Source organism: Ahaetulla prasina, chromosome 3 (genome assembly GCF_028640845.1).
Source record: "Ahaetulla prasina isolate Xishuangbanna chromosome 3, ASM2864084v1, whole genome shotgun sequence".
NCBI classification, from domain to species: domain Eukaryota; kingdom Metazoa; phylum Chordata; class Lepidosauria; order Squamata; family Colubridae; genus Ahaetulla; species Ahaetulla prasina.
This window is the reverse complement of record NC_080541.1, coordinates 22597043-22624924: the sequence shown is the minus strand read 5'-3', so window position 1 is coordinate 22624924 and position 27882 is coordinate 22597043. Positions and strand designations below refer to the sequence as shown.

Below are 27882 nucleotides of genomic sequence, written 5' to 3'. Positions count from 1 at the left end.
TTGAGGACGTTTCGCTTCTCATTCAAGAAGCTTCTTCAGCTCTGACTGGATGGAAGGGCAGGGAAGGGTTATGAATTATGAAGGAATGAAAGCCTTCCATTCCCCTCCATCCAGTCAGAGCTGAAGAAGCTTCTTGGATGAGAAGCAAAACGTCTTCAAAGAAAAACAAGAAAGTCCAGTTGCCTCTTGAAAAAACACCTTTGGGACATCAGTGCTTTATTTTAGATTTCTAAGTGAACTCCCGTTAGTACAGATTAAGAATAGGTATCATACATCTAGTAGTAGGGCTCTTTGGCAACCCTTTAGTTTCTGGTGTCCGAATACATTAGTTGGGATCAGTGGTGGGATTCAAGTGATTTAACAACCGGTTCTCTGCCCTAATGATTTCTTCCGACAACCAGTTTGCCAAACTGCTCAGAAAGTTAACAACCGGTTCTCCCGAAGTGGTGCAAACTGGCTGAATCCCACCACTGGTTGGGATTCTGGCAGATACCCTAAGGTTGTTTATGGACATAATTTTTTTGTGGCCTTATTTACGGATGATACTTTTGGAAAGATGTGCTCCTAAGAGCACGTGATCTTCAGGAAGTATGATATCTTTTTTTTCCAGGATAGTTTTGTTCACTATTATGAGAATTGCAGTTATCGTAGTCCTCGACTTAGAACCAGTCACAGCGAAGTTATGATGATCCCCTAAAATGATATTTAAAAACCCGTTCCAAGAAGGTTAAAGCAGACCGTCTGCACATACCTGTCCCATCATGGTTTCCTTGTACTGTTTTTTCTGTGTTACTTTGATGGGAGGCAATTTTGTCACAGCGGACACCAAAAAGTTCATTAAAATGTCTTCACAATTCGCGAGTTGGTCCACCACGTTCTTCAGACTAGCAGGCAGGTAATGAGTGTACAGGTAGTGATAATATCTGCAACACAAGAATTGAGGGTCTTCAGTGAGAATCGGGCAATGTCATCCTGATACACATTTACTTGGAATAAGGCACCAGAACTTCAGTGGAACTTTCTGATAGCCACCAAATTGGATTGAATGGCTTTTCAAAGTGCATCCAGGAACTATAAGGTTACAACAGATTTAGAAATGTAGGAAGCTGTCCAGTGGTGGGATCCTAACAACTGGTTCAGTGAACGTGCACTTTGTGCACGTCTGCAATTGAACGAAAAATCACCTTCCACCTTAGTGCTAGGGAATTAAAACAGCTGAGGTGTGGCAATCCGCCCTGTCACGCTAATCGGCTGTGAAGATATAGGTAAGTAAAGCGCAGGGGTGGGTGGACAGGCTCAGCTGATCGTCGGAGCTACCAGTTTGCCCGAACCTGTAGAATCCCACCCCTGAAGCTGTCACATTACTACCAATTTTAAGTCCGTTCAGCAAAAATGTTGGCTATTCCTAAAATTCAGCAACAGTGGAGCTGACAAATGTCTGCATCTTATACACTGCAAACTGGGGCTTTTTTCAACAAGTATACTAATACTGTGTCCAGTTCTGGTCACAACAATAAAAAACAGGAAAAGATGCTGAGGCCCTAGAAAGAGTGCAGAGAAGAGCAACAAAGATGATTAAGGGTCCTGGAGGCTAAATCGTATGATGAATGGTTAAAAGAACTAGCTAGTCTAATGTCTAATGTCTAATGAAGAGAAAGTTTAGGAGACATGATAAAAATCTTCCAATACTTGAAGAGCTGTCACAGGGAAGAGGGCATCAATTTATTCTTCATAGCACCTGAGGGCAGAACAAGAAGCAATGGGTGGAAGCTTGTCAGAGGGAGATGCAACCTGGAAATAAGGAGGAATTTCTTGACAGTGAGAATGATTAATCAGCGGAACAGCTTTCTTCCCCGAGTGCTCCATTGCTGGAGGTTTTCAAGAAAAGATTGGCCAATCATTTGTCTGGATTGGTATAAGGACTCCTGCCTTGGGCAGTGGGATGGACTAGAAGACCTCAAAGGTCCCTTCCAGCCCTAAAATTCTAAGTTGTGATTCCCCCTTCAAACTAGAAGCAGAAGATCTGTCCTTATATAATCCTAGCGGTGTCAAAATGCCTGAAGGTATCTTCCGTGGGACTTCCTAGACTCCCTGTTCCATTTGACTTTTTAACATTTCTTACATATTTTAATTAAAGTTAACGAAAAGAGGGCATGATGCAAAGCAAAGCAATTACCCTCCAGCATAATCAGTATTTCCAAGAGTGCCACTGGGTCTTAAACGGGTCTCAGATGTCTTTCATAAAATAAACACGGGGAGACTAGGTCTTGGATTTGCATGTTTTCACCTGCCTCCACCGAAGATAAGGGCATGCCAGGTTAGAAAGGAGGATCTTGAGGATGCAGCAAACTAAGGATGGGTACCATATAGCAGGTAAATCCATACTTTGCATATTATTCAGTCTCCCATGCCCATTTTGAAATGGCCAAGCAGCCATTTGTTGGGAGTGTCTATGAGATGTTCTTATAATGCCAATGTCCACCAGCTCAAAAGAGATTGGAGAGCCATTCCACAAACTAGGGAATGGTCCAAAGAAGTCTCTAAAACAGAAATAGGCAACCTATAACCCTCAAATAGAGAGGAAGTAGTTCAAATGGAGAAAGAGGACAGACCGGTGGTGACATCCAATTTTTTTTACTACCAGTTCTGTGGGCGTGGCTTGGTGGGTGTGGTAGGGGAAGGATGTAAAATCTCCCTTCCCACCCCACTCCAGGGGAAGAATAATGCAAAATCCCCATTTCCTCCCGATCAGCTGGGACTCGGGAGGCAGAGAATAGATGGGGGTGGGGCCGGTCAGAATTTTTACTACCGGTTCTCCAAACTACTCAAAATTTCCGCTACCGGTTCTCCAGAACTGGTCAGAACCACCTCTGATCTTTATGTAAATAAAGTACATTTACACAAATTTACTGCATGTCTTTTGTTAACCTTATTTAGCTGTTTCTGGAAATCCACCACTCATTGTAAGAAATCTGAAGAAGAGTTGCAATGTTGATGGATTGTGGAAGGCAGAGAGGTCAGTTAAACTTTTTGATTAGTCAGAAAAGGACTGTTTGATCATCACCCTAACGCTGTGATGGCGAACCTTTTCGGTGCATGTGCTTGTCAGGGCCGCTCTCTGGAAAAGCCGAACTTCCGGGTTCTAGCACGCATGCGCACCCAACGATCAGCTTTCCAGTGTGCATGTGCAGGCTTGTTTTCAGCACGTGCAAATGGATCGCGCTCTGGAAAAGCTGAACTTTCGGGTTCTGGCGCACACTGGTTTTCGGCACTGCTGCATGCACGAAGGACAGCTGTGTTGTGTCTCGCCCAATCTCACCACAGCCGGGGCCTTCTTATCTGCTTCTGAACATGGAGGAATGTTCTAGTATGCCTCCTGGCCCCAGCCCTGGCTCCATGCCCAGACAGGCTGAAGAGGAGGAAATATCTCCAGCCCCCAGCTCTGGCTCCATGCCCAGGCAAACGGAGCAACTAGACCCCTCCCCCTCCTCCACAGCATGTGAGCCTGAGGGAGGTCTATTACCAACAGCTGCCGATTGGAGTGACCCTCGCGTCAGAAGACTTGATAGGCGGAGGCAACAGAAGGAAGGGAGGGGCAGGCCTGGATAAGTGCTGAGTCATGGAGCCACACCCCATGGCCTATATAAAGGATCTGCTTTCTGGCATTCTCTGAGTCAGGCAAAGTCTAAACATATCTTGCTGAAGTCACTTTCTGGTCTCCTGCCTGCCCTGAGGACTTTGCTAGGACTTTGGCAGAGCTGCAGAGGCACGCCTGATTCGGATTTCCCTGACCCGGCCGTCAGCGGAGGAGTGGGACACGACAAGCTGATTATTGCGTGTGCATGTGCGCCAGAAACCTGGAACACAAACAGACAAGGTTGCACGTGCCAGGCGACATGGCTTCGCATGCCACGTTGGGCACAGGTGCCATATTTTCGTCATCACAGCCGTAAGGAAACCAAATGGCCATTCCTTTGAAGTGATACATTTTCATTTTTCAGAGGGGAAAAAAAACCACAGCGTCAACAACTTTTCTACAGAAAAAGACAGAGGCTTTTCTTTGCTTTCCTCTCCCTTATGAGCCCAACAAGCAAACATAAGACTCACAAATTGAGATGAATTATAAACATTACGCCAATGTCCAATTTGGTTGAATTAAGATGGGCAGCCAACCTAAACCTCAACTTGCTTAGGACATGTTCATTCTCCCAAAGAAAATTTGGGCAGAATCCTTTTGAAGACTTTAAGAGCATTTTTTGAAGCTCTATTGCCCTTAAGAGAGAGCATTCAAATCAAATTGCTTTTTTTTTAGACTACAAGTGACTTGAAAGAAATTGAGAAAAACACACTAATGACGATCAGATCTTGAAACCAGAAATCAAAGTAATTATCTGCAGAAGAGAGACTCAAGCTTTAATCCTTTAGGAATCACCCTTGATGTTTTAACAAAACCTGCTTTGCAAAACCAAAAATTAAGGGAGGCAAAGGCAAAATGAAAAAAAAAAATAGTAAGATATAACGCAGGATCGTTGTGTGTCTATGATTTAACTCAACATAGAATAGATTTTTGTCCACTCAAAAAAAGAGTTTTTTCCCCAGTAAATAAATACTCTCCTTTGGACATCTACATCAGGGGGAATAAAATGATAGAAGGGGGCAGAACAGGGTTGTCAATTTAATTTATCTAGATAAATATAAGAATATAGCTGAGCTATATTCTCCAATGCACCGGAGGGGCAAGACAAGAAACAATGGTTGGAAATGAATCAAAGAGAGAAGCAATCTGGAATTAAGGAGAAACTTCCCAACAGTGAATTTCTAACCTGCGTGTTGTATGATAAAAAGTTTCATGAAGTCCCCTGAGATACTGGCTTCTGGAAAGAGTTCAGATCCCAGTCTTTCGGTTTGAGTGAAACCCATATAAATAATTCCCTCCTGCTAAGTTTATAAAAAACGTCAGCGAGTTCTGCCTTTGTATAGGTCTAAATCTGGCTTCTGTGTGAAGAATTAAGGAGAAATTTCCTGACAGTGAGAACAGTTAATAGTGGTAGCTGTACGAGCTCCAACACTGGAGGCTTTTAAGAGGAGACTGGACAGCCACTTGTCTGGAACGGTATAGGGTCTCCTAGTTTGGGTACAGAGTTGGACTAGAAGAACTTCAAGTTCCCTTCCAACTCTGTTATTTTGTAAACAGTGAGGACAATTAACCAGTGGAACAGTTTGACTTCAGAAATTATGGGCGCTCCATCACTGGAGGTTTTTAAGAAGAGACTAGATAATCAATTCTCTGAAATGGTATAGGTCCGTGATGGCGAACTTGTGACACGCGTGCCAGAGGTGGCATGCAGAGCCCCCTCTGTGGGCATGTGCGCCATTGCCAACTGCTCTTGTGGTTTCCGGCGAGCACATGCGCACCAGCTAGGTGGTCTTTGCGTGCACCGAAGTGCCAGAAACCTGAAGAGTGCACATGTGCACGCCGGTCACCTGCTCCTTGGGTTTCCAGCGCTCTAGCGCACTTGAAGACTAGCTAGCCAGCACACACATGTGCACTGGCCAGCTGGTTTTTGGGTTTCTGGCGCTCCGGTGCACATTCTGGTTTGGGCATTCAGTGCTGAAAGTTCGCCATCACTAGTATAGATTCTCCTGCTTGAGCTGTGGGCAGGACTACAAGACCTCCAAGGTCCTGTCCTGTCCTGTCCTATTCCTCTCGCCCATTAAAATACGCTTTAAATACCCATAATAGTCTTCTTACTTGTGGTAAATAGCAGCTCCACTCAATACCATGGAATAGTCATTAGTCCATTTCGATGTGTAGCCCCACCTCTCCTTCGTGTTATCCCAAAAGTGGCTGCGGGCAGGATAACCTACAATCCTCTCTGGGAAACTCTGCCAGACAGTGAAGGCAAAATCCACCTGCAGGCAAAGGGAAAAAAAAAACACAAACCAAATGGATGTGGCAAGTGGTAATCAAACAGTCTCAAAAATGTCAGCAAAACAAAATATTACCTTTTCACTAATTCATAATTTGCAATCTTGGAACTGTTGCAAAACATTAATTCTCTGTATTAATCAGTAAATTAAACTGACTACTTGACATTTTGCCCTGTAATTATGCACATTTTAATGTTTTTCCGTTAACACGAGCCTAGAGCTCCAGAGAATCATATTAACATTTTGCCAGCATGACACAGGCACCGTAAACATTCACAACTAGTGGAGAACTGGGTGTCTATAGGAATTGCTTGCTTATTAAGTGAACCAGTAAGGTGATTCTCTGTCCATTTCGTAGGGAAGAAAGGAAGTGTCTCTTTTTACTACTGGATGGCGGAAATCAAGATAAAAATGATGTTTTCCAAAGACAGATGTTCCAAAATTATTAATTCCTCGCACCTTTATTTGTAATCTTTTCTCCTTGGCTTCAGCTGGTGTCAGACAGATAATGAATATTTTATATCCTACTACAGCTGTGGGAATATTTGAGCTGAAGATTCAAGCAGCGCAAATGAGGTCTTCAAACTGAATTTTTTAACTGAATCAAACATTTGAGTTCAATCCATACTATAAATACCATGATGCAGTCCAGCCTTATTGTGAAACCAGAGGTTCACAGCATCTCTTCCATAAAGATTCAGATCTTTGAAGGATGCTTCCAGTTAAGTTACGACTCATTCTCTTCCTTCAAGTTGTTCAAACAACATGAAATGCTTACAGTTCAGACAAAACAATTATTCCTGCCACAGCTCTGATCACAAATTATTAATACATCAGAAAATCAGCAGACACCTTAACATCCTTTATATAAAAGCCGGTATCTGTTTTCTTGAAAGAATTAAAGCTATGTTAAGGAAGGAACCGTAGTGTTAGATATAGATAAAGGATCCTACTGGGGTTTGTGAAGACTTCATCATAACAAATGAAAAATTGTTCTTGTGGTTTAATTGGTACATTTCTAAAGACTCTTTTCTCCATTGTTTGGGTTCTAGCGGGGGAGGTGGGCATGCAGATTCTCAATAAAGTGATCATAAACCAGCAATTCATCATTAAAATTCTGGTTAATGTTTACTGTACAGATAGTCTTCAACTTACCTGTACAGGTACATTTTACGACCATTCGAAGTTACAATGGCACTGAAAAAAAGTGACGTATGACCCTTTTCACACTTATGACATTGCAGCATCCTTGTGACATGATCAGAATTTGGATGCTTGGCAACTGGTTCATACTTATGACAGCTGCAGTGTCCTGGGGTCATGTGATTACCTTTTGCGACCTTCTGACAAGCAAAGTTAATGGAGAAGCCAGATTCACTTAACCGTGTTACTAATTTAACACCTGCAATGATTCCCTTAACATCAGTGGCAAGAAAGATTATAAAATGGGGCAAAATTCACTTAACATCAGTCTCACTTTAGCAACAAAAATTTTGGGGTCAGCTATGTTCGTAAGTCGAGGACTACCTGAACTGTCTATTTTCCTGGTGGTTTCAGGCAAGTTTTTTGAGTCAGAGAAACCTTCACCAATTCACAAAATGGCTGCCACTGTGGGCATGGCAAGTCAAATAAAATCCATTTAACAGTCTTCTGACTTTCGATGGTCTTTTACACCATCTCATCTAGCTTCCTCAAAAGTCCCTTACTTAGGTAAAAAAAGTTACTTACTTAGGTTAGTTTTAATTAATTTTGGGACAGATGAGTGCACTTCCAAACAAAGTACTGGACGTATGCGCCATTTTCTTCCCATAATGCTAGAAGTTGGAGCTATGCTTTGTAATAGCCCAGCTTCCCATTTTTTTAAATGAACAGGAGCCAGTTTGGTTAAGGCACTTAAGAAAACGAGAAACTGAATTCTAGCCTGCCTTAGGCACCAAGTCAGTTGAATAGCTTTGGGCCAGTCACCTTCTCTCAGCCCTAGGAAGCAGACAATGGCAAACCACTTCTGAAAAAAAACAACAACAACACCCGCCTTGCCAGGAAAACTGCTCCAGGCAATCACCAGGAGTCAACAATGAATCAAAGGTTAAAAAAAAACACCAAGGAATGCCAAGGAACCAATTATGAGTACTTTGGCATCACCATGACACAATTCGACACAACTCTAGAAAGTATGCTAGAAATTTTTCAGGCTGGCATATGTCAATATCATTAGGCAGATGAAGTGTAATGGGAAAATGGGAATCTGGTTGCAAATCCTTGTCAACATCAAATTCTGTTCCAGTCTAATTTATTGCACGGGATGTTTCTTCCATAGAGGCGGTAAGAAAGGAAATTGGTCCTTATTAGTCTTCCAGAACCTCCGGCAAAGATCTATCCATCACTTGCTCCAGTGGTGCAATTCAAAATTTTTTACTACCAGTGTTGTGGGCGTGGCAGGGGAAAGATACTGTAAAATCCCCATTTCCTCCTGATCAGCTGGGACTCGGGAGGCAGAGAATAATAGATGGGGGTGGGGCCAGTCAGAGGTGGTATTTACCGGTTCTCTGAACTACTCAAAATTTCCGCTACTGGTTCTCCAGAACTGGTCAGAACTTGCTGAATACCACCTCTGACTTGCTCATGAGTGTTTCAACTGGACATGTTGAAAGTTTGAATGTGGAATCTTCTGTATTAAATCCCTATGTTCTACCATAAAGCTACGAATATTTATTTATTTATTTATTTATTTAATCACATTTTTATACCGCCCTATCTCCCAAGGGACTCAGGGCGGTTTACAGCCTAATAAAACATACATATAAATACAAAATAAAACACCAATTTAAAAAACTTATTAAATAAGGCCCGTATTATATTAAAACTACAATAAGATAATAAAACCCCGTTAAAACCAAATTTAAAATTTAAAATTCTAGTCCAGTCCTGCGCAGATAAATAGATGTGTCTTAAGCTCGCGGCGAAAGGTTCGAAGGTCAGGAAGTTGGCGAAGTCCTGGGGGAAGTTTGTTCCAGAGGGTGGGAGCCTCCACAGAAAAGGCCCTTCCCCTGGGTGTCGCCAGCCGGCACTGCCTGGCTGACGGCACCCTGAGGAGTCCCTCCCTATGAGAGCGCACGGGTGGGAGGTAATCGGTGGCAGCAATTACAGGAGCCATGGAAGATGCCCTGAAGTCTTAAAGTTGCCAAGTTTGGAGACCCCCGCTGTAGATGTTAAGTGAATGTTTAATGCTACATACAAGTTTTCTAATTTTGCTTTAACTGTTTTTCATTGAGGCTGATGTAGAGAACCAAATATGGAGTAATTGGATTGGAGGATGGGGGTGGGTGAGAAAGTTAGCCAACCTGCTACTCTCTTAAGACAGCCAACACTTCTCCTTAAATCCACATGGATTTCTAATTATAGTCAAAGAGACATTTTCCCCCACTGTGCAGGATGGCTTAATATTTCATTTCATTAGGAGCGAAAACCTAAACCTTAATTAAAGGTAAAAAATGAAGAAGCATTTGAGGCTTTTCTGAGTTTTATCACTCATATTTGAAAACTGGAAAATTACTAATTAGATGGATAGGTAAGTAGTAGAAGACATCTTGGGGTGATAACCCCCATAATTTATTATTCAGGTTCACTGGGAATTCTGGGAGCTTCAATTAAACAAACTTCCATAGGAGATAAGATTGGAGAGGATAATTTAAACCAGGTTTCGTTACTAATGATCCTTTGTGAAATTTGCAGAATGTAGTATTGGTCACTAGCTTAGATGGTGTTATTAAAAAAAAGAGAGAGAAATCTTGCCATTGATACAAGATTTACAGACCAAAATGGGACAATATACACCAATGGAGAAATATACATAAGAGAAGTTTAACTAAATCCAAGCAAGCATGGGTCCTTTCATACAACATATTACACAGCAAGGCAGGTTGACACATTCAGAATATGGCTTTGAGAAAATGAGAGAAATTTATTAAAAAAAAAAGCTGAAAAATGACTTTAATAGATATAAGCAATAAACTTTAAAGTATATCTAACTAGCAGAATGGTTGGAAAAAAACAGTCTTTTTACAAGGTATTTTTATTATACTATAGTCTTACATTTTATGTCTCTATTTTTGATCTCTTACTTTTGTACAACAATAAAACTAACCAAATACAAAAAAAAGAGAGAGAGAGAGAGAGAGAAAGAGAGAGAGAGAGGGAGAGAGAGAGATGGATGGTTGTATAAAGTGATTCAGATACACTGCATGTGATATAAAATAAATAAGAATTTAACCCGGCTAAGGTTTGGCATAATTTAAGGGTTAGTCCTTTACTAGAAAACAGGGGTGTCAATTTTTTTTTAAAATTTGCATTTATATCCCGCCCTTCTCCGAAGACTCAGGACGGCTTACACTATGTTAAGCAATAGTCTTCATCCATTTGTATATTATATACAAAGTCAACTTATTGCCCGCCCAACAATCTGAGTCCTCATTTTACCTACCTTATAAAGGATGGAAGGCTGAGTCAACCTCGGGCCTGGTGGGACTTGAACCTGCAGTAATTGCAGGCAACTGCTGTTAATAACAGACTGTCTTACCAGTCTGAGCCACAGAGGCCCTGTGATTTTAGAAATTAGAACCTAAATTAGAACCTAAATTAGAACCTAAATTGGAACCTACATAGAATTTCCAGATTCACAACAGCTGGTTGATCCATGTGGGAAATAAGATACTGGTTTGGACAAAGTTCTGTTATGATCCAGGTGGTAGGGAGATATTTTGGGACATGTACAGAGGCTTCTGAACCAAGCACTGAATTACAGTAACCTCTGTATTTTATTTTTAATTCTGTTTCTGATAGCAGAGAAATACTGTTGTGTTCAAGCAAACATGGACCTTCAACAGAAGTTGTGAGAAGAAAAGAAACATAGCCACACACATAGTCTCATCTTCTAACCATTTGCAAGACCATGTACATTCAAGTTAATAAACGTATTAAAAAATCCAGATATAACAAGATTCCAGAAATACTGAATGGGGTTATTTTTATTTATTTATTTGTATTTTACTTTCATTATGTTTTTTATACATATTAAGGCTGCAAACTCCATTTTCTCTCTATTTTCCCAACAACAATAATTCTATTGGGCTGATAGAGAACGACTGACCCAAAGTCACCCAGCTAGCTTTCATGCCTAAAATGGGACTAGAATTTACAATCTCCTGGTTTTTAGACAATGCCTTAACCTCTGGACCAAACTGGTTCTTTTGGGCCTTAAAAGTCTTGGGTGTTCAAAGAAGACTCCATGTGCTATATCCAAAGTAATAATTTCTAAAGGACAACTTGCTTTTTTTAAAGGGAGGGAGAAGTAAGAGAGATGCACAGAGAGGGAAAATCACACTGAAATTGAAGGAGACAATAAACACTCAAAGCTTTTCCAGAGATGCCATTAATAATGTATTTCCAATATATTGCCATGTTATATAAATGGTTGCCCGTCCCCACCATCTCTTTACGGGAAGAGGTGAGAGAAATCAATACTCATCCCACTTGTAAAAATTGGTTTTCTACATTGGATCCCCTGATCTTCAGCTCCCTGCCCCCCCATCTCTTCATCCCAGCAGCCTTTTTTCTTCTGCTTTTGGCGCAGCAGTTCAGGCAAAAAGAAATACAAGAAATTCTTGTATTGAAAAAAAGAGCTTGGGTGAAGCTCTGATTCACGAAAGAGAGACACATAATCTAGGCATCTGCTTTGTATGTGGTGCTACTCAAAATAAATTATCAGGCCAGTGCTAGGCAAACACAGCTCCTAAAAGCCAGAATATAATAGGAATTAATACAAAAATTAGATGTAGATACCCAAGTATTCACAAGTGTACATAAACACCTACATCTACACTGGTGTAGGTGTTTATGTATACTTGTGAATACTTGGGTATATATCCATATATATCTGTATGTTACCTTTGGCTATTTGGCCCAACAAGATATTCAACCTTCTTTCTTTCCTAATAGACCAAGAAGCATTGCTGAGATGAAACTATGAGAATTCCAGATGGACACGGAATTCCAGATGGACACGGAATTAGGTTGCCAACAGGGCCGTGATGGCGCAGTGGTAGGAATGCAGTATTGCTGGCTAATTCTGCTGACTACCAGCAATTCAGCAGTTCGAGTCTCACTGGCTCATGGTTGACTCAGCCTTCCATCCTTCTGAAGTCAGTAAAATGAGGACCCAGATTGTTGGGGCAAGATGCTGGCTCTATAAATCCCTGTGAAGCCGTATATAAGTCTAAGTGCTATTTCTATTGCTTCCTCTTAGTTAAAACAGATAACTAAAACAGGGCTGTTCAAATCTTTGGAGGCATTTTCTTAGAGCTGCTCCATGAAGTAACATGGCCACCTTGCTTCTAAGAGAGCTGCAGAAGTTCTTCTGTGCTTCAACCATGCAGAGCTTCTCTGGGCACATTAAGCAAATGTTCATAAACCTCAACTAAGAAGGTATCACTCACTTTTCCTAGTCAACTTGGCCAAAGCTTTGATGAAAGAAAGAAAGAAAGAAAGAAAGGAAGAAAGAAAGAAAGGAAGGAAGGAAGGAAGGAAGGAAGGAAGGAAGGAAGAAAGGAAGGAAGAAAGGAAGAAAGAGTGAGTCAAATAGTAATATGACTTTGGAGAGCCAGTATACTCCACAGGAAAAATATCTCACCTCAGTGGTTGAAAGCACCGTATCTTCGTCGAGGCTTAGAACAGCATCTGTGACAATGTTCTCATAGGGCAGGAAGCGACTGCTCATCACCTGTAAGGTGAACAAGATGGGTCAGTGAGATTCTCTTGAGACTCATCCACAAACAGGACCTCCATACTTGAGCCCAAAGAGTTAACATTCTACCACAGCATTAAAGGGGAAGAAACGGCTGTGAAAGAAAAGCGCTTCATGTGCAAGAACTTTGCAGCTTATTGCATCCGACCTAACAATGTGATTATGCTACTCCTGATTAATTTCAGCAAGAGTGGCCTTCTAGATTTATGCGTTCACATTATTCCCTTACCCCAAATGTTGTCATGCATAATGCTCTGGTTTGATTTTTTGGAAACCAACCAACCATTTTTATATAATTAAAAGGCAATAAGTCATAGCTATATTTAGAGTATATATGCTTCTCAAAAGCTTAAAGTAGCATTTAGAATTCCTTCTTACTTTATCTTCATCAAAATCTGATGAGGTAGGCTAGGTTAAATGATAGCGACTAACGCAATGCCTCGGGCTAAAATTTATAGCTGAGTGAAGATTTTAACTTATACCTCCCAAGCAATGCCTAATGCTCTAACCAATATGCTTCACTGGTTGGCTTTCAAAATCTATAGCTAGCTATCATTGAAAACAAGAAACGATGAACAAAAGAGTATAAATTTTAAGTTACAATGTTCCTAAGACAATACAATGTCTATGTAGGATTTTGCATTAATCTTTTGAAGCCACTATGACATCAATTTGTGAGCAGTAGGTGATATAAGAATATTGTTGGGTTCCCTTGAGACACCCTGGCTTCTCCGAGTCACTATACATTAATTTATTACAGGTAAACAGTTCAGTCTATTTCTGCTGCATACCATTTCTAGATGTAGCTCATCTCATTTCCACACTGATGTGAAAACTCAGAATCCCAAGATGGGCATTTCTAAACTTATTTGGAGAACATTTTTCTGAGAACTACAGCACAACATTTGATGAAGTATGAAAGGTGATTAGACTAGGATCTAATCAACACTGAAGAATGATGAGACAAGTTTGGATTTCTGATTTTGTTCAGATTTGCTGCTTTCTGTCACCCCCAAAATCTTCTTCACTGATTTGCCAACTAACTTTTATCATTAGATCTTCGTACTACTAGAGGAAAAATTGCAGCAGTATCTGTTTTTTTTTTAAAAAAAACCTTTCTCTTTTGTCAGCCGGAAACATTTATATTAGGTAGACCTATTTTTGATATTCGTTTGCTTTTGTTTATATAAAAATGAAGCATTGAAAGACAAGGAATCTACCATGGAGTACTAATGAATTCAATTCAAATCTTTATTGTCAGTGCACAACATATGTACAATGGATTGGATGAGGTCCCTTAGTGCACCCTCGCCCCAACACAACTCACATTGAAGAAAAAAATCCATAACCCAATAAATCCCAATAAATCTTATTAACAAAACACCCAGTCCTATTGCACCAGTGTGAACATGTTACACATTGCACTGCCCCTGCAGTCCATCATACTACGTAGTTATGATGTTATTTCTCATTCAGGAGTCTGACAGCCCATGGATAAAAACTAATAATAACTAATAATGAGGTTCAACCATTCAGACATGAACCCAAGAGGTGAACAAGTACAAACAGCTTCCTGAGGGGGGGTGGGGAGGGGAGAAGGATGGTCCTAAGACTGAATACATTTAATGCATCTTTTATAACAATTTTTGCTCCCTTGGGGTTTTTGATTGATTAAAATCCTGGATAGTTCTCAGTTGCAAAGCCAAAGGGGGCTATAATCCTGCATGTCTGGAAGGAGCCAGGCTTGACAAAATGGTTGGCCTTGAGCAAGTTAGCTTACAATGTTAAAAAAAGCCAGTTGGGCATTCTAAACATATTTCTTTTTTCCATTTGGGCATCTGCTGTAGAGAAGGAGAAATGCGATCCTTGATGACACTTCCAGATTTCTTTGTAGTCCCTAAAAAGCTCCAAGACTATTGCTTACCTGCCTTTTTGAAATTCGTAAGATCTATTCTTTCCTTAGGCCCTCCAATACATGAAACAACACAACAAAAATGGAAGGAGACGGAAGGAAACAATCGAGGCCACCAAAGAGGGCAGCCTCAAACAGAAGCCTTCTCTCTCTCCTCTCTTAAGCCCTGCAGTGAATCTCAAACTATCCTGAGATCTGAGTCAACAGATTTAGCTTCCACCTTAGTGGCCATTTAGTGAATTGGAGAAAAGCACAGATATAACCTCCATTCTTTTTAGATGGATGAGAAATACCTGGGAGCTTCAGTAATTCAGATACATTTTTCCCCCCAATTCGGACACCTAATTCAATAAAGAACCATGAAATTGCATGAAACTGTAGAATCAGCAACCTCCTTGAAGTATGTCATACAAGTACTTCACTGTTATAATAGACCTGATATTCTGCTACTATTTTCAGCAAGGACAGGTGTTCATTCCTCACTTTATGTCAAAACTCTTTTTGAGGGTTGAGATATAGCTGGATTAGAATGTCCAGCATATGTCATTGCTATCCTTGCTGGATTTGGTGGCTAAAAGCTGTAGTTTAATATTTTGGAGACCCAATGTGATATCCCAGAGTATCTCTAATTGTATCCTATCACTATATTATAAACTTGCTTGAATGCAAAGTCAGGTATATAATACAAGCCAGTTGTATAGCAATAACTTATTATAGCAGGGGTGTCAAACTAAAGGCCTGCGGACTGGATCTGGCCCATGGAGTGCTTAGATCTAGCCCGCGGGGCCATCCTGGAAACAATGAAGGACTGGCTCTACCAGTGAAAATGGAGCTCAGGCCAAGGCTCCATTTTCAGCTATGACAGCCTCCTGTAGCTCTCTGCCAGCGAAAATGAAGCTCAGGGAGTTCCGTTTTCAATAGCAGAGGGCTGCAGGAGGCCATCACAGCCAAAAACGGATCCCGGTTGGGCTGCGTGTGGCCTCCCCAGGGTCCATTTTTACTGACATAAGGCTGCAGGAGGCCGTCACGGCCGAAAACAGAACCTTGACGAGTGATGTCAAGCTGGCCACGTTCACGCTTCCCCCCCACAAGCTCAAACACAACCCTCAATTAAATCAAGTTTGACACCAATGTATTATTATAGCCAGCAGGAGATTTTTTTCATCTATTTTTCTCTTCTCACGTCAAATTCTACTATGCCACATCAAGTCCCATAAATTGATGCTCTAGTATATAGATAGTCCTCAATTTACAATCATTCATTCAACAGCCAAAATTACAACGGCACTAAAGAAAGTGATTTATGGCTGGGTTTTCTTACTTATGACCATTGCAGCATGCCTACGGTCACGTGATCAAAATTCAGGCGTGCATTTACAACACTTGCAGTGTCTCAGGGCCATGTGATTGTCATTTGTGACCTTCCCAGCAGGCTTCTGACAAGCAAAGGTTACGGGCAAGCCAGATTAGCAGTTAACAACTGTGAGATTCACTTCAAAAATCATTGCAAAAAAGGTTGTAAAATCAGGCACAACTCACTTTAACAACTGACTTGCTTACCGACAGAAATGTTGGTTGTAAGCCGAGAACTAGCTGTGTTTATAAATCTCTAATAGATTTCCAAGGCTCACTGACCTTGATAATATATACTGTCTTTTTTGGAGTATAACATGCACCAGAGTATAAGATGCACCTTATTTTTTGGGAAAGAAAATAAGAAAAAAGCTGATTGGCAGGTGGATTGGCCTCCCGGAATACCCCCAATCAGCTGTTCCCAGAGGTGAATTTTAGTAACAGGTTCCTTGCTTGTGAGCTCTGTGCCTTGCTTTTTTTTTCTGCCTCTAAAACTCTGTTTCAGAATAAACTTTTTTCTGCCTCTGAAAGCCTCCGAAACAGCTTCAGAAAAAAAGCCTCTGAAGCTCTGTTTGGGGACTTTTTTTCTGAAGCTTTTTTTCTGATGCTTTTTTCACCCTCTGAAACCTCTGTTTGAGAAGCTAGGTGGGGCTACATTCGGACGCACCCAGATTTTCACCCTCTTTTTTGGGGAAAAAAGTTGCATCTTATACTAGGAAAAATACGGTATGTAACAGACAGGTGACCTGGAAGCCAGTCCCAATAAAAAAATAAATAAATTGGGAGCCCAGAATTATCTGTGCAACCTATTCTGTCTCAGTCTGCGTTTAAGAAGGTAAGCAGAACCAGAGAAGTCACTTTAAGCGCCTGGAGGAATTATGGCATGCCGCTGTAATAAAAAATCAAACAACGGTAACCACAACCATGACAACGTACCTTGCTTTCTCCTTCGATAACAATGACAGGCACAGCAGTGGCAGGCCAGCGATGCTTGGCAGGGAGGGGCTTATCACAATTCCATAAGACAATGATCTGAAAAGCAAGAAGGGTTTCCTGTTAGGAAAATGCTTGTAGAGATCACAACCCACAGAGGCTCTGCACTTCAGTCTAGAACCGTGGTGGCGAACCTATGGCGCGTGTGCCAGAGGTGGCACGCAGCGCCCTCTCTGTGAGCATGCAAGCCGTTGCCCCAGTCGGGCGCCTCCTGCTGGCCAGCTGGTCTTCAGGTCTCTCTGCTGAGCATGTGTGTGTGTGAGGCACATGCACATGTGGGGGGGCGGGGTGCATGCGGGGGGGCGCGTGCGTATTGCATTTTGGGGGTTCAGGCATGCGCACATGCATATGGGCACTCGGTCCGGAAAAGCCATGGTTAGCCATGGTCTAGAACTTCATAACCAGAAACAAATGAAAAGACAAAGAGTCCCCCAATGAGATTTAATTCCTAGCTACAGAAGGGGGGTTAATTAACTTTTGTTGTTCTTGTTGTTATTTACTTTTGCTGACTAACAACAAGAAAATCATCCCACTTGGATTGGTTGCATTAAAAAGACAATTTATGCAGCATCTGAAAACGTCTTGGACCAAAGACAAGAGACAAAGTGTTTACAGGTTGACATCAAAGCCGGGTGCTCTACCACCTCATCGGTGGTGTTCAGTTTTTATGGGAGCTCGTGTTGTGATACCGAATGCAGAATTCAGCTTTTGGAAAGATCAGGGTGGCTTATTTGCCCCAATCCTCCAGGAACAAATGCAGAATGTCTTATAGGAATTGAACTTAGCTTCCTGGCAATCTCTGCAAGTTACTAGTCCTCCTGACTAAAAACTCAAGATGGAGGAAGAACAATGGAAAAAGTTTGTTGGAAAAAGTACGTTGTGACTTTCAATGTTTCTCACAGATTTTCAGACCTTTCAAAGACCAGTAAAAACTGCATACTGTGCAGAAATGCTAAGCGGCAGAATTAGTCTCAGAGCAATTATGCAAATCTTGTTAATTGGCATGATTTAAACAGATTGCCAAACTTCATTTCTCCTATATCATATAGCCTGTTAATAAGCCCACTCTAACAGGAGAAGTGACCAAGTTTATCCATCTAGGATAGTTTAGTTTAATCCTGTTGCAAACAAGCTTTTAGTTCCATTTTTTCCCCCAAGGAGTGCTCCTAGAATAGAATAGAGCAGGAAGGGACCTTGGAGGTCTTCTAGTCCAACCCCTGCTCAAGCAGGAGACCCTACATAAATGAAAAAGAAGATCCTGAATAAACATTTTTCATTTTGATAAATGTTGTACTAGTATCTTCTAATGAGGGTAGAGGGGCGAGTGGAAAACAGCATAAAATCTGATATTCAGTAATAGACAATACCAAAAGTTCAACTCAGTGAAAGGCATATGCCACTATAGGTAATTCAGATTACAATGTCTTCTTTGGCTACGTACAGAGTGTAAGGATCATGCCTGAGGGTTGGGGGCTTCTGAAGGGTACTCAAGGGGTAGCTGATGATGTATTTGCATCCCCAAAATGAATGAGTCCAAAATGTTGGTGGCGCTTCTTTAGGGAGTGGTTGCATTTTAAAACTGAAAGAGATTTGAGGCATTTATTTTTACCTTTTGAAACTCACATGGGGAAACATGGAGCCCTTAATCAAAGGAACCCCAATGAAAAAACCTGGCTGAACATTTTGGTTCTTCCTAATGAGAAGTGAAATGGGCGCTGGGAGGTATCCCATGCCATGCAGATCATGGGCCCCCCCACTGCTCCTTTAATGCATTTATTCATTTTTTAAATAAATCTTCACCAAAAAATTTACCAAGAACACCAAAACCAATAAAAAGTAAAAGCAGAAAAGAGAGAGAAGGAAAAAGGAAGGAAAAAGGAAAAGTGCAGAAAGAAAGAATAAAAAGAAATAGAAGTGTCAGCCTCTGCCTATGATGCTTGCTTTTGCTATCGGCTGCCATTGTAACAGGAGGGGGGAGGTTTAACTGGTATATGGGTAGGGGGAAGCGAGTTAGTGGAGATGCCTTGAGAAAAGAGAGGAAACTTCTCACAGGCTTCAAGCAGCTGTGAAAGGAACTAATAGCTGTCAAGGTCAACTGTTCCGGCACGGCAAAGAGATGGGGTCCATCTGAAGAAGAGACCCACATGACACCTTGGGGAGATATGGATTGGACACTGAACCGGGTTCCTTGAGGGTAGGGATTTGAGATTGCTTTCAATATCTAATTTTCGTGCCTATTGCCTCAGACCTTGCTTTTCTTTTGTTGCATTTAGCTCATACTCAGTAAAAGTACCTCTCTCTATAAACATGGAGTTGGGGTTTTTCTTTCATGGGTTGTCGTGTCCCACTCCTCCGCTGACGGCCGGGTCAGGGAAATCCGAATCAGGCTTGCCTCTGCAGCTCTGCCGAAAGTCCTAGCAAAGTCCTCAGAGCAGGCAGGAGACCAGTAAGTGACTTCAGCAAGATAAGTTCGACTTTGCCTGACTCAGAGACTGCCAGAAAGCAGATCCTTTATATAGGCCATGGGGTGTGGCTCCATGACTCAGCACTCATTAAGGCCTGCCCCTCCCTTCTTTCTGTTGCCTCTGCCTATCCAGTCTTCTGATGCGAGGGTCACTCCAATCAGCAGCTGTTGGAAATAAACTTTCCTCAGGCTCACATGCTGTGGAGGAGGGGGAGGGGTCTAGCTGCTCCGTTTGCCTGGGCATGGAGCCAGGGCTGGGGCTGGGGGATGCTCCCTCCTCTGCAGCCTGCTTGGGCATGGAGCCAGGGCTGGGACCGGGAGGTGCCCCCTCCTCTTCAGCTTGTCTGGGCATGGAGCCAGGACTGGGGCCGGGAGGCATACATTCCTCCGTGTTCGGGAGCAGATAAGCAGACCCCCGCTGCGGTGAGAGCGGACAAGACACAACATGGGTTCTGAACGGAGGCACACCTGACAAGAAGCTTCTGATTTCTTTTGCAGCAAATATTAAGCACCATTACAAAGCTATCTCTTATTCAATGATTACAAAAGATTTTTACCATGTTTCCACCAAAAATAAGACTGGGTCTTATATTAATTTTTGCTCCAAAAGACGCATTAGGTCTTATTTTCCGGTTAGGTCTTATTTTTGGGGAAACATGTTATTATCCAGTCTTTTTCTAATCAGTAAAAACACAAATCGTAAGTGCATATTTTTTTCAATTTGATGCAAAAAGTCTATAAGTGGTTTCCAGTCAATCATACCTGAAGATATTCTGTTTTTGCTCTAATCAAAGAAGTTAACTTAGCCTTCTTTGCAAGTTCTGTCATCTTTATGGACTAACACTGTGACGGCAAACCTGTGGCACGCAGAGCATCTCTCCCAGCATGTGAGCTGTCGCCCGTTTCTCTTCCAGGTTCCAGCGTGCCGGCCAGTTGGTGTTCAAATGCGCGGAAGCCAGTGGTGGATTTAAATTTTTTTACTACTGGTTCTGTGGGTGTGGCTTGGTGGGCATGGCAGGGGAAGGATCCTGTAAAATCTCCATTCCCTCCCCAATCCAGGGGAAGGTTACTGCAAAATCCCCATTTCCTCCTGATCAGCTGGGACCAGGGAGGCAGAGAATAGATGGGGGTGGGGCCAATCAGAAATTTTACTACCAGTTTTCCAAACTACTCAAAATTTCTGCTACCGGTTCTCCAGAATTGGTCAGAACCTGCGGAAACCCACCTTTGACGGAAGCACTGGAAACCAGAAGAGCAGCCACCTGGTGTGCATATGTGCGCTGGAAACCGGGATATCATCTTCCTGGCAAGCACATGCACTCCAGGCAGCTGCCCTTCCTGTTTCCGGCATGTGCATGTGCACTGGCCAGCTGATCTTCGTGTGCGCATGTGCGCCAGAAACAGGAAGACCAGGTGGCCGGTATGCATGCATGTGCCGGAAACTGAAAGATCCATCTTTCCGGCACGCGCATGTGCGCCAGGCAGCTGCTCTTCTGCTTTCCAGCACACGTGTGCGCTCCCATTTCGGCACACGGTGCCAAAAAGGTTCGCCAACACTGGACTAACATATAAGAAGCTTTGCCAGTGTGGGTGAAGATAAATTGGAAGACGCCAGACAAACCTAGAGCAACCAGTGAAATTTGGATTTTCAGCCAGTGACGGGGAGGTTGATCGTATTCCTCACCTGAGCACAGTGCTGGGATTTGGCGACTGCAACCAGGAGTTTCAGCACAGGTTGAGATTGGGACACCAGAGGAGTAACTGCATGGATGACGGCGGTGAATTTGGATGGGGCCTTGACTCCTGAGAAGAAAACAAGAAAAAATGAACCAGTCCAATCATTTTAAAAATTCTAAAATATTTTGGTTGACCTTCAACACACAAGTTCACTAATCACAGACAAATGCTAGCTGATTCCAAAAGAATGGACTTCCCTGAAAAAAGAGAACAATTCTGAATTCAAAACCAGCTACCCCTTTTACCATATTCTGAGGTAAATGAAGGTAAATTTATCATTATCCCATTTTTTAAAAAAAAAATATTTTTATTAAATAAATTTATATGGCCATCCATCTCATTGAATGTGACTCTGTGTGCCATAGAACTAACAATATCATAACCTTTTAAAAACTGAAATATAAAAATAAAAGCAAGATTGCTGGAGAAGATAAAGCAGGTCTTTTACAGGAATATTTAGATATTTAGGAAAAAATAACTAAAGTTAATATATGCATCCAAAGAAAAATGATCCAGAATTTAAAGCATTTCTTCCTTAAAAGGGAAAAAATAGGTTAAAAAACAAAAATAAAGCAGAAAAAAACCCCAAATCTCATTTTTTATTATTGTGATGAACTTTAGGAGTTAATAAGTCAAATCATTAAGGTGAATGTTGGCATCCAAAGTAAAATGACCAAAATTTAAGGCAATTCTTCCTTAAAGAAAAAATAAGCAGGAAAACAAAAAATTAAGCAGAATTTTTTTTTAAAAAATATTTATTAAATAAATTTATATGGCCATCCAGCTCATTGAATGTGACTCTGTGTGCCATAGAACTAACAATATCATAACCTTTTAAAAACTGAAATATAAAAATAAAAGCAAGATTGCTGGAGAAGATAAAGCAGGTCTTTTACAGGAATATTTAGATATTTAGGAAAAAATAACTAAAGTTAATATATGCATCCAAAGAAAAATGATCCAGAATTTAAAGCATTTCTTCCTTAAAAGGGAAAAAATAGGTAGAAAAACAAAAATAAAGCAGAAAAAAACCCAAAATCTCATTTTTTATTATTGTGATGAACTTTAGGAGTTAATAAGTCAAATCATTAAGGTGAATGTTGGCATCCAAAGTAAAATGACCAAAATTTAAGGCAATTCTTCCTTAAAGAAAAAATAAGCAGGAAAACAAAAAATTAAGCAGAATTTTTTTTTAAAAAAAATCTCCTTATATCTCCCATCCAGAGTTATCTTGAGATAAGATATAATCTCTGGATATAAATTTTATAAGCAAATAAATATTTATTTACTTATAAAATTTATAGGCCATCCATCTTCCATTTACTATTACAGTGGATGCTGGGAATGGTGGCTCTTTGTTACTCTAATACCATCAACATTTTCCTTTGAAAGTGATGGGATTCAGAGGGAGTCAGAGTTAAAAGATTTTTGGCATTAGTCTGGTTGACTGGTAGCCTTAAGAGAAGAATGTCTATGGTGGTTTCCTTACTGGCACTGTGATTCAGTTCAGGGCCCAAAAACTCTGGCAGAGCTGGAATCACAGAAAGTGCCAGAGAAAGTCTAGACAGGTACTGTACATCTGGATACTCTTATTTATTTTCAAAGCTATTTGCTCAATTTGGATAGTTTCTACATTTGACTCTATTCTCTGTCCTTTCATGTTTCCTTATTCTGTTGACAAATTTATTTATTTTATTTTTATTTTATTAGATTTTTATACCGCCCTTCTCCCGAAGGACAGCCAGATAATAAAAACCCACAATATACACATTAAAACAGAAACTTAAAACCAAGCATATTACAAAGATGGCCGAAATTTAAAAATTTAAAACCCTAAAATAATAACCCCAATTAAAATTTAATAAAACTTTTAAGCCAGTCCCGCTTGAATAAATAAATGCATTTTCAGCTCCCGGCAAAAAGTCCGAAGATCAGGCACTTGGCGTAAACCAGGGGGAAGTTCGTTCCAAAGCATAGGAGCTCCAACAGAGAAGGCCCTACCCCTGGGGGCCGCCAGCCAACATTGTTTGGCGGACGGCACCCTGAGAAGACCCTCTCTGTGTGAGCATACGGGTCGGTGGGAGGCATAAGGTAACAGCAGGCGGTCCCGTAAGTACCCGGGCCCTAAGCCATGGAGCGCTTTAAAGGTAGTAACCAAGATCTTAAAGTGCACCCGAAAGACCAAATAACGATGGCTACTGTACCGCTACATGAGAATGATATTGGGAGACAGGAGGAAGAGCCACAGACTAGACAGCAGTCTGATAAAAGAAATCTGACTCTGAAGGAGAGGTTGGGCTAGAGAAAACATATCAGAAAGGACCGGACAGTAAAAATAAGGGTGGGGAAAAGTACTTTCTGATTTGCAAGATTCTATTACTATAACTTATGGACTTCAACTCCCAGAATTCCTCAACCAGCATGGCTGGCTGAGGAATTCTGGGAGTTGAAGTCCACAAGTCTTAAAACTGCCAAGTTGGAGACACACACTTAGTACTTGGTTGGTGCTTCTTGTCTGGACTTCCACAGAGAACTGATACTACCTTTGGTTGCAGACTTGCGGTATATGTTTTTTTTTCCAAATCCCTATTTTATTCCTAGAAAAGTAAAGAAGCTTTGGTTGAGAGCTTAGGTTCTCATACAGTGGTTTAGAGGGCCATCTTACTACACAGCTTAGATTCCATTTGCCTCACACTGTTAGTTGCACATCACCCAGAAAAAAGGTTCCCCTTCCCAAGCAGTGTGTTCCTCAAGAGAGAACTACTTACCTAGGTTAGCATAATAGTATGGGAAATCTCCCAGATATGATGAATACTGTGGCAGTACAAACAAGCCCCCTGGGTGTTTGTTCCATATTAAACTGTTACGGGATATGTGCTTAAATATTCTGTCTTGAATAATCTGCAAAAAAAGAAGTTAAAGCAATGTTTAACTCTTAATAAAAAAAAAAGCAGGATCCTTAATGAAAAAAACCCCGAGGCGCAGGTTATTTAGAATTGGTGTGGAATCTTCTAGCCACACACAACTTTATTTATCTCATTTATTCATACAGACACTATGTAAAAAATTAGGATCTAACTAACACAGAATAGTTCTAGTTTCCAAAATGTACAAGCCATTGCACAGACTGATGGATTCATTCTGCAATTTTGCCATCAATATATATAACATAAAGACAGTCATAGCTTTAAACCGAATGAGAACTGTTTCTGAAAAACAATGTTGTTAACCTACATATTTCTGTTCTCCTTCCCAGGCTAAAAAAGAATCTACCATTATAGTTATTTCAGAAATACAAATTGCAATGACAGTATTCCATCATTGGCCCAAGAAAAAATTAGTGACGACTAATGTACTTTTGTAATTTCATGGTATTGTGGAAGAAAATGTAAGGTTTTCACGCTGGGATTCCAAATCCAGGACCCTGAGAATTTCAGCTTTCCTTAATTTTATTTTGTTTTAAAATGAACGCATTCAGCTCTCAAGATATTCTTGTTAAAGTAGAAAATCCTATTTCCTGATATTTATTACAGAGATGTTGGTGCTTCAATGTGCTCTATAAATCCAGGATTTTCCCCCTAACTAGAAAAGGAATCATGTTGCAAAAAACACTGAAAAGACAAGCTGCACAATGGAATATGCATACTTGCTTAATTGAAATAAAGTACTACTGTATTTTTTTCTCCTTCACTTAGAAAGTTTGATGCTTTCTTCATCCAAAACCACAGCAATCAAAAGCATCTAACAAAGGTCCTTGCTAATAGAAATGACTAAACCCTGAATTTAAGAAATACAGTCTGGTTCTGTGGTTTGTTAGCATTCATACCTTCTTTGTGGTCCTCATTCAGATCATTATAGAATCCAGGTTAGCCATCCATTGTTTATCTAACTTCAAGTATAATACACTTAAAAAAGTACAAAATGTATAATCCCAAAATATCCATGCAGTCTAGTGGTTAAGCCATCAGGCTGGAGACTGTGAATTCTAGTTCCATCTTGGCCTGAAAGTCTATGGAGATTCTCAGTCATCCAGGTCATAGTTGTCCCAAAGGTGCTTCTTTCAAGAGGCAATTGGACTTTCTGGTTTTCTTTGAAGACGTTTCGCTTCTCATCCAAGAAGCTTCTTCAGCTCTGACTGCATTCCATTCCCCACCAGCTCCAGTCAGAGCTGAAGAAGGTTCTTGGATGAGAAGCAAAACGTTTTCAAAGAAAACTAGAAAGTCCAATTGCCTCTTGAAAAAAGCGTCTTTGGGACTTGGCCTGAAAGCCATTTGAGAGCCAGTTACTCTCTTTCAGTTCACCTAACAGGGTTTTTGTTGTGAGGAAAATAAGAGGAAGAAGGAGTATTAGATATGCTTGCCACCTTGAGTTGCTCATTAAAAAAATAAATAAAGGTGGAATATAAATAAATAAAAAATCAGATCCTGCCAATAGGAATGGAACAATTACATAGCTGTGTTTCCTACAGCAATCTACAGAACGTTTTCAGTGTGATAACACAGCTCACAAGTGTGGGGAACGACCACAGCTTTGGGAAAGGCTTTTCTGAAGTCTGCTTGGCATCTTTGAGGCTACATTTAAAAAAATGGTGGGTCACTAGGACTTTGCCTCTCATAAAAATGTTGTTATTATGGGCACACACAGTCACAGGGTTGTATGATTAGTCTCTGCCATCTGACTCAGTGCTTTAATATATTTTTTTCTAAACAGTTGATTATATTTCCAAAACATCATAGGCTGCTGCTAACTAATTATTTTTTAAACATACCCATGGGGGCTATGTAGTATCCAGAGATATTCTTATAAATAAAGAGTATAATACAAGCTGGTGCTTTGCTCTGCAGCATGCCAGCTCCCAATTTAAATATTTTGTAATAGTAAATAATCTAAAAAGAAGAAAAATAAATCACGTGGATTTCAAAGCTTGGTTTATGTATGGTCACTTTGGGGCCTATCTGCAACTTATTGCTTTAACCTATGACAAACTATGTGTTTCAATAGCAGAACGCCCTAAATTTAATCTCTACTCTTTCCAATGAAATCTTGAAACGTCCTGGTCTGTTACTAAAAAGCTAATACTAGCTAGTATAACAAATGTTGTATTAAACATGTCCACAGTCTGACTTAACACAAGGTGGGTTAACATAGTTCAGAACCTAGTATTTCATTTGACACTTGTTCAGTGATAAATAATCACCTATGCAAAAGTGCCACATACAGCTGGCCTCTGATTCTGCAGAAAAAAGATTTCTCCAATAAAATTAGATCATCATATCTAGGACAACTTTCCTGTTAAAACACCTCTTTTGTATGGTTTCCTACGAGTCAGTTTAACTTTGAAACTACCGGTAGCTCTCACATGCCACCGCTGATAGATATTTTCAGTTACAGGTCAGGCTGACAAAAATCTTACCTATCCTGTTATTTGATGGATCAGGGACCATCTTAAAAAGCTGTACCAAATTTAACGGATAACTATTCTAGTTCTGAAAACAATATTTCACCATGCAAAAGGCTGGAGAAGCTTCGTAGGAAAGGATACAGGAAAGGACAAAAATAGAGGTAATTTACAGTTCTTTTACTAGCCGTAAAATTTGCACAGGAAAAATAGCTACACACCCATCGCTAAATGCCATTTGCAATTTGCGCCCGTCATTTCTCCCCCCCCTTCCTTTTAATCACTGCTGAAAGTTCGGTCTAAAAATGAATTTGCGTCAAACGTATTTGTGTCAATTTGGCCTGCCTCCACTCTTCCTGGGGACTCAGAAGCTTATTTTTGTAAACTTACTAATTAAGTAAACACGTATCCTACATGGATTGAAGAAGGAATTTTCAATCAGGAAACTGGGCTGAATGAGATAACGATTTCCCCCCCATAAAAGGACTCTAAATTAAAATGTGTTCCAAAGGATGCATTTCTATCTTGATATCAATTCTTTTCCTCGCCTCCCACACTCCTGGGTCATGAATCCCCTTTTAATGGGGATGAGGATATTTCTCCTGAATTAAGTCAATATGCACTGAATATGCAAATTATCTCACTCTCCTTTCTTTCAGAATTAAAACTGCTTTTATATAGGTTTTAATTTTAGGAAGTGAAGAAAACATAAAGCTGGTGAGGATTGCTGTTCATTCCATTCAGCTCATTTTTCTTTTGTGGGAATATGAATTGGATAAATACCTTCACGTCTTACTCAATTCTACCTTTGTCCCATCCTGTGAATCTCAGGTAAAATCAATTCAAATTTTGAGGAAATGGGTACAGCGGGAAAAAAAAAAAGAGAACATCCTTATGGCTGATCAAAGATCTTTAAAAATAGGAAATTCCTATTGAGGAAGACTGACCAAGTAGTGAAAGATGAAATTTGTTGTAGATTGCTTTAAAACAGGGGTGTCAAACTTGATTTCACTGAGGGCTGCATCAGGGTTGTGTTTGACCGGGGGGGGGGGCATGGCCAGCTCGACGTCACTCGTCAAGGCTCAGTTTTTGGCCACGACGGCCTCCTGCAGCCCTCTCCCAGTGAAAAAGGAGCTCTGGGGGGCCACGTATGGCTCCCCCATCTCCATTTTTGCTGGTAGAGGGTTGTTGGAGGCTGTCACGGCCAAAAACGGAGCCTAAGAGCTCTGTTTTCATTGGAACAGTCACCGTGGGCCGGTCCTTTGCTCTTTCCAGGGTGTCCCCGTGGAGCCAGA

General features: G+C 40.8%; 1 protein-coding gene across 1 annotated transcript in view; it reads right to left on the bottom strand.

The window, feature by feature from the left end:
* The window catches only part of EXT1 (exostosin glycosyltransferase 1), a 363437-nt gene that overhangs the window by 8218 nt on the left and 327337 nt on the right, over positions 1-27882 (bottom strand). The window contains exons 5-10 of the mRNA XM_058178388.1: positions 23958-24090; positions 21137-21255; positions 16932-17027; positions 12617-12706; positions 5753-5913; positions 752-923 (exon numbers count right to left, since the gene is read on the bottom strand). Of these exons, the coding sequence (XP_058034371.1) occupies positions 752-923; positions 5753-5913; positions 12617-12706; positions 16932-17027; positions 21137-21255; positions 23958-24090 (771 nt within the window). The remainder of the gene's footprint in view (positions 1-751; positions 924-5752; positions 5914-12616; positions 12707-16931; positions 17028-21136; positions 21256-23957; positions 24091-27882) is intronic.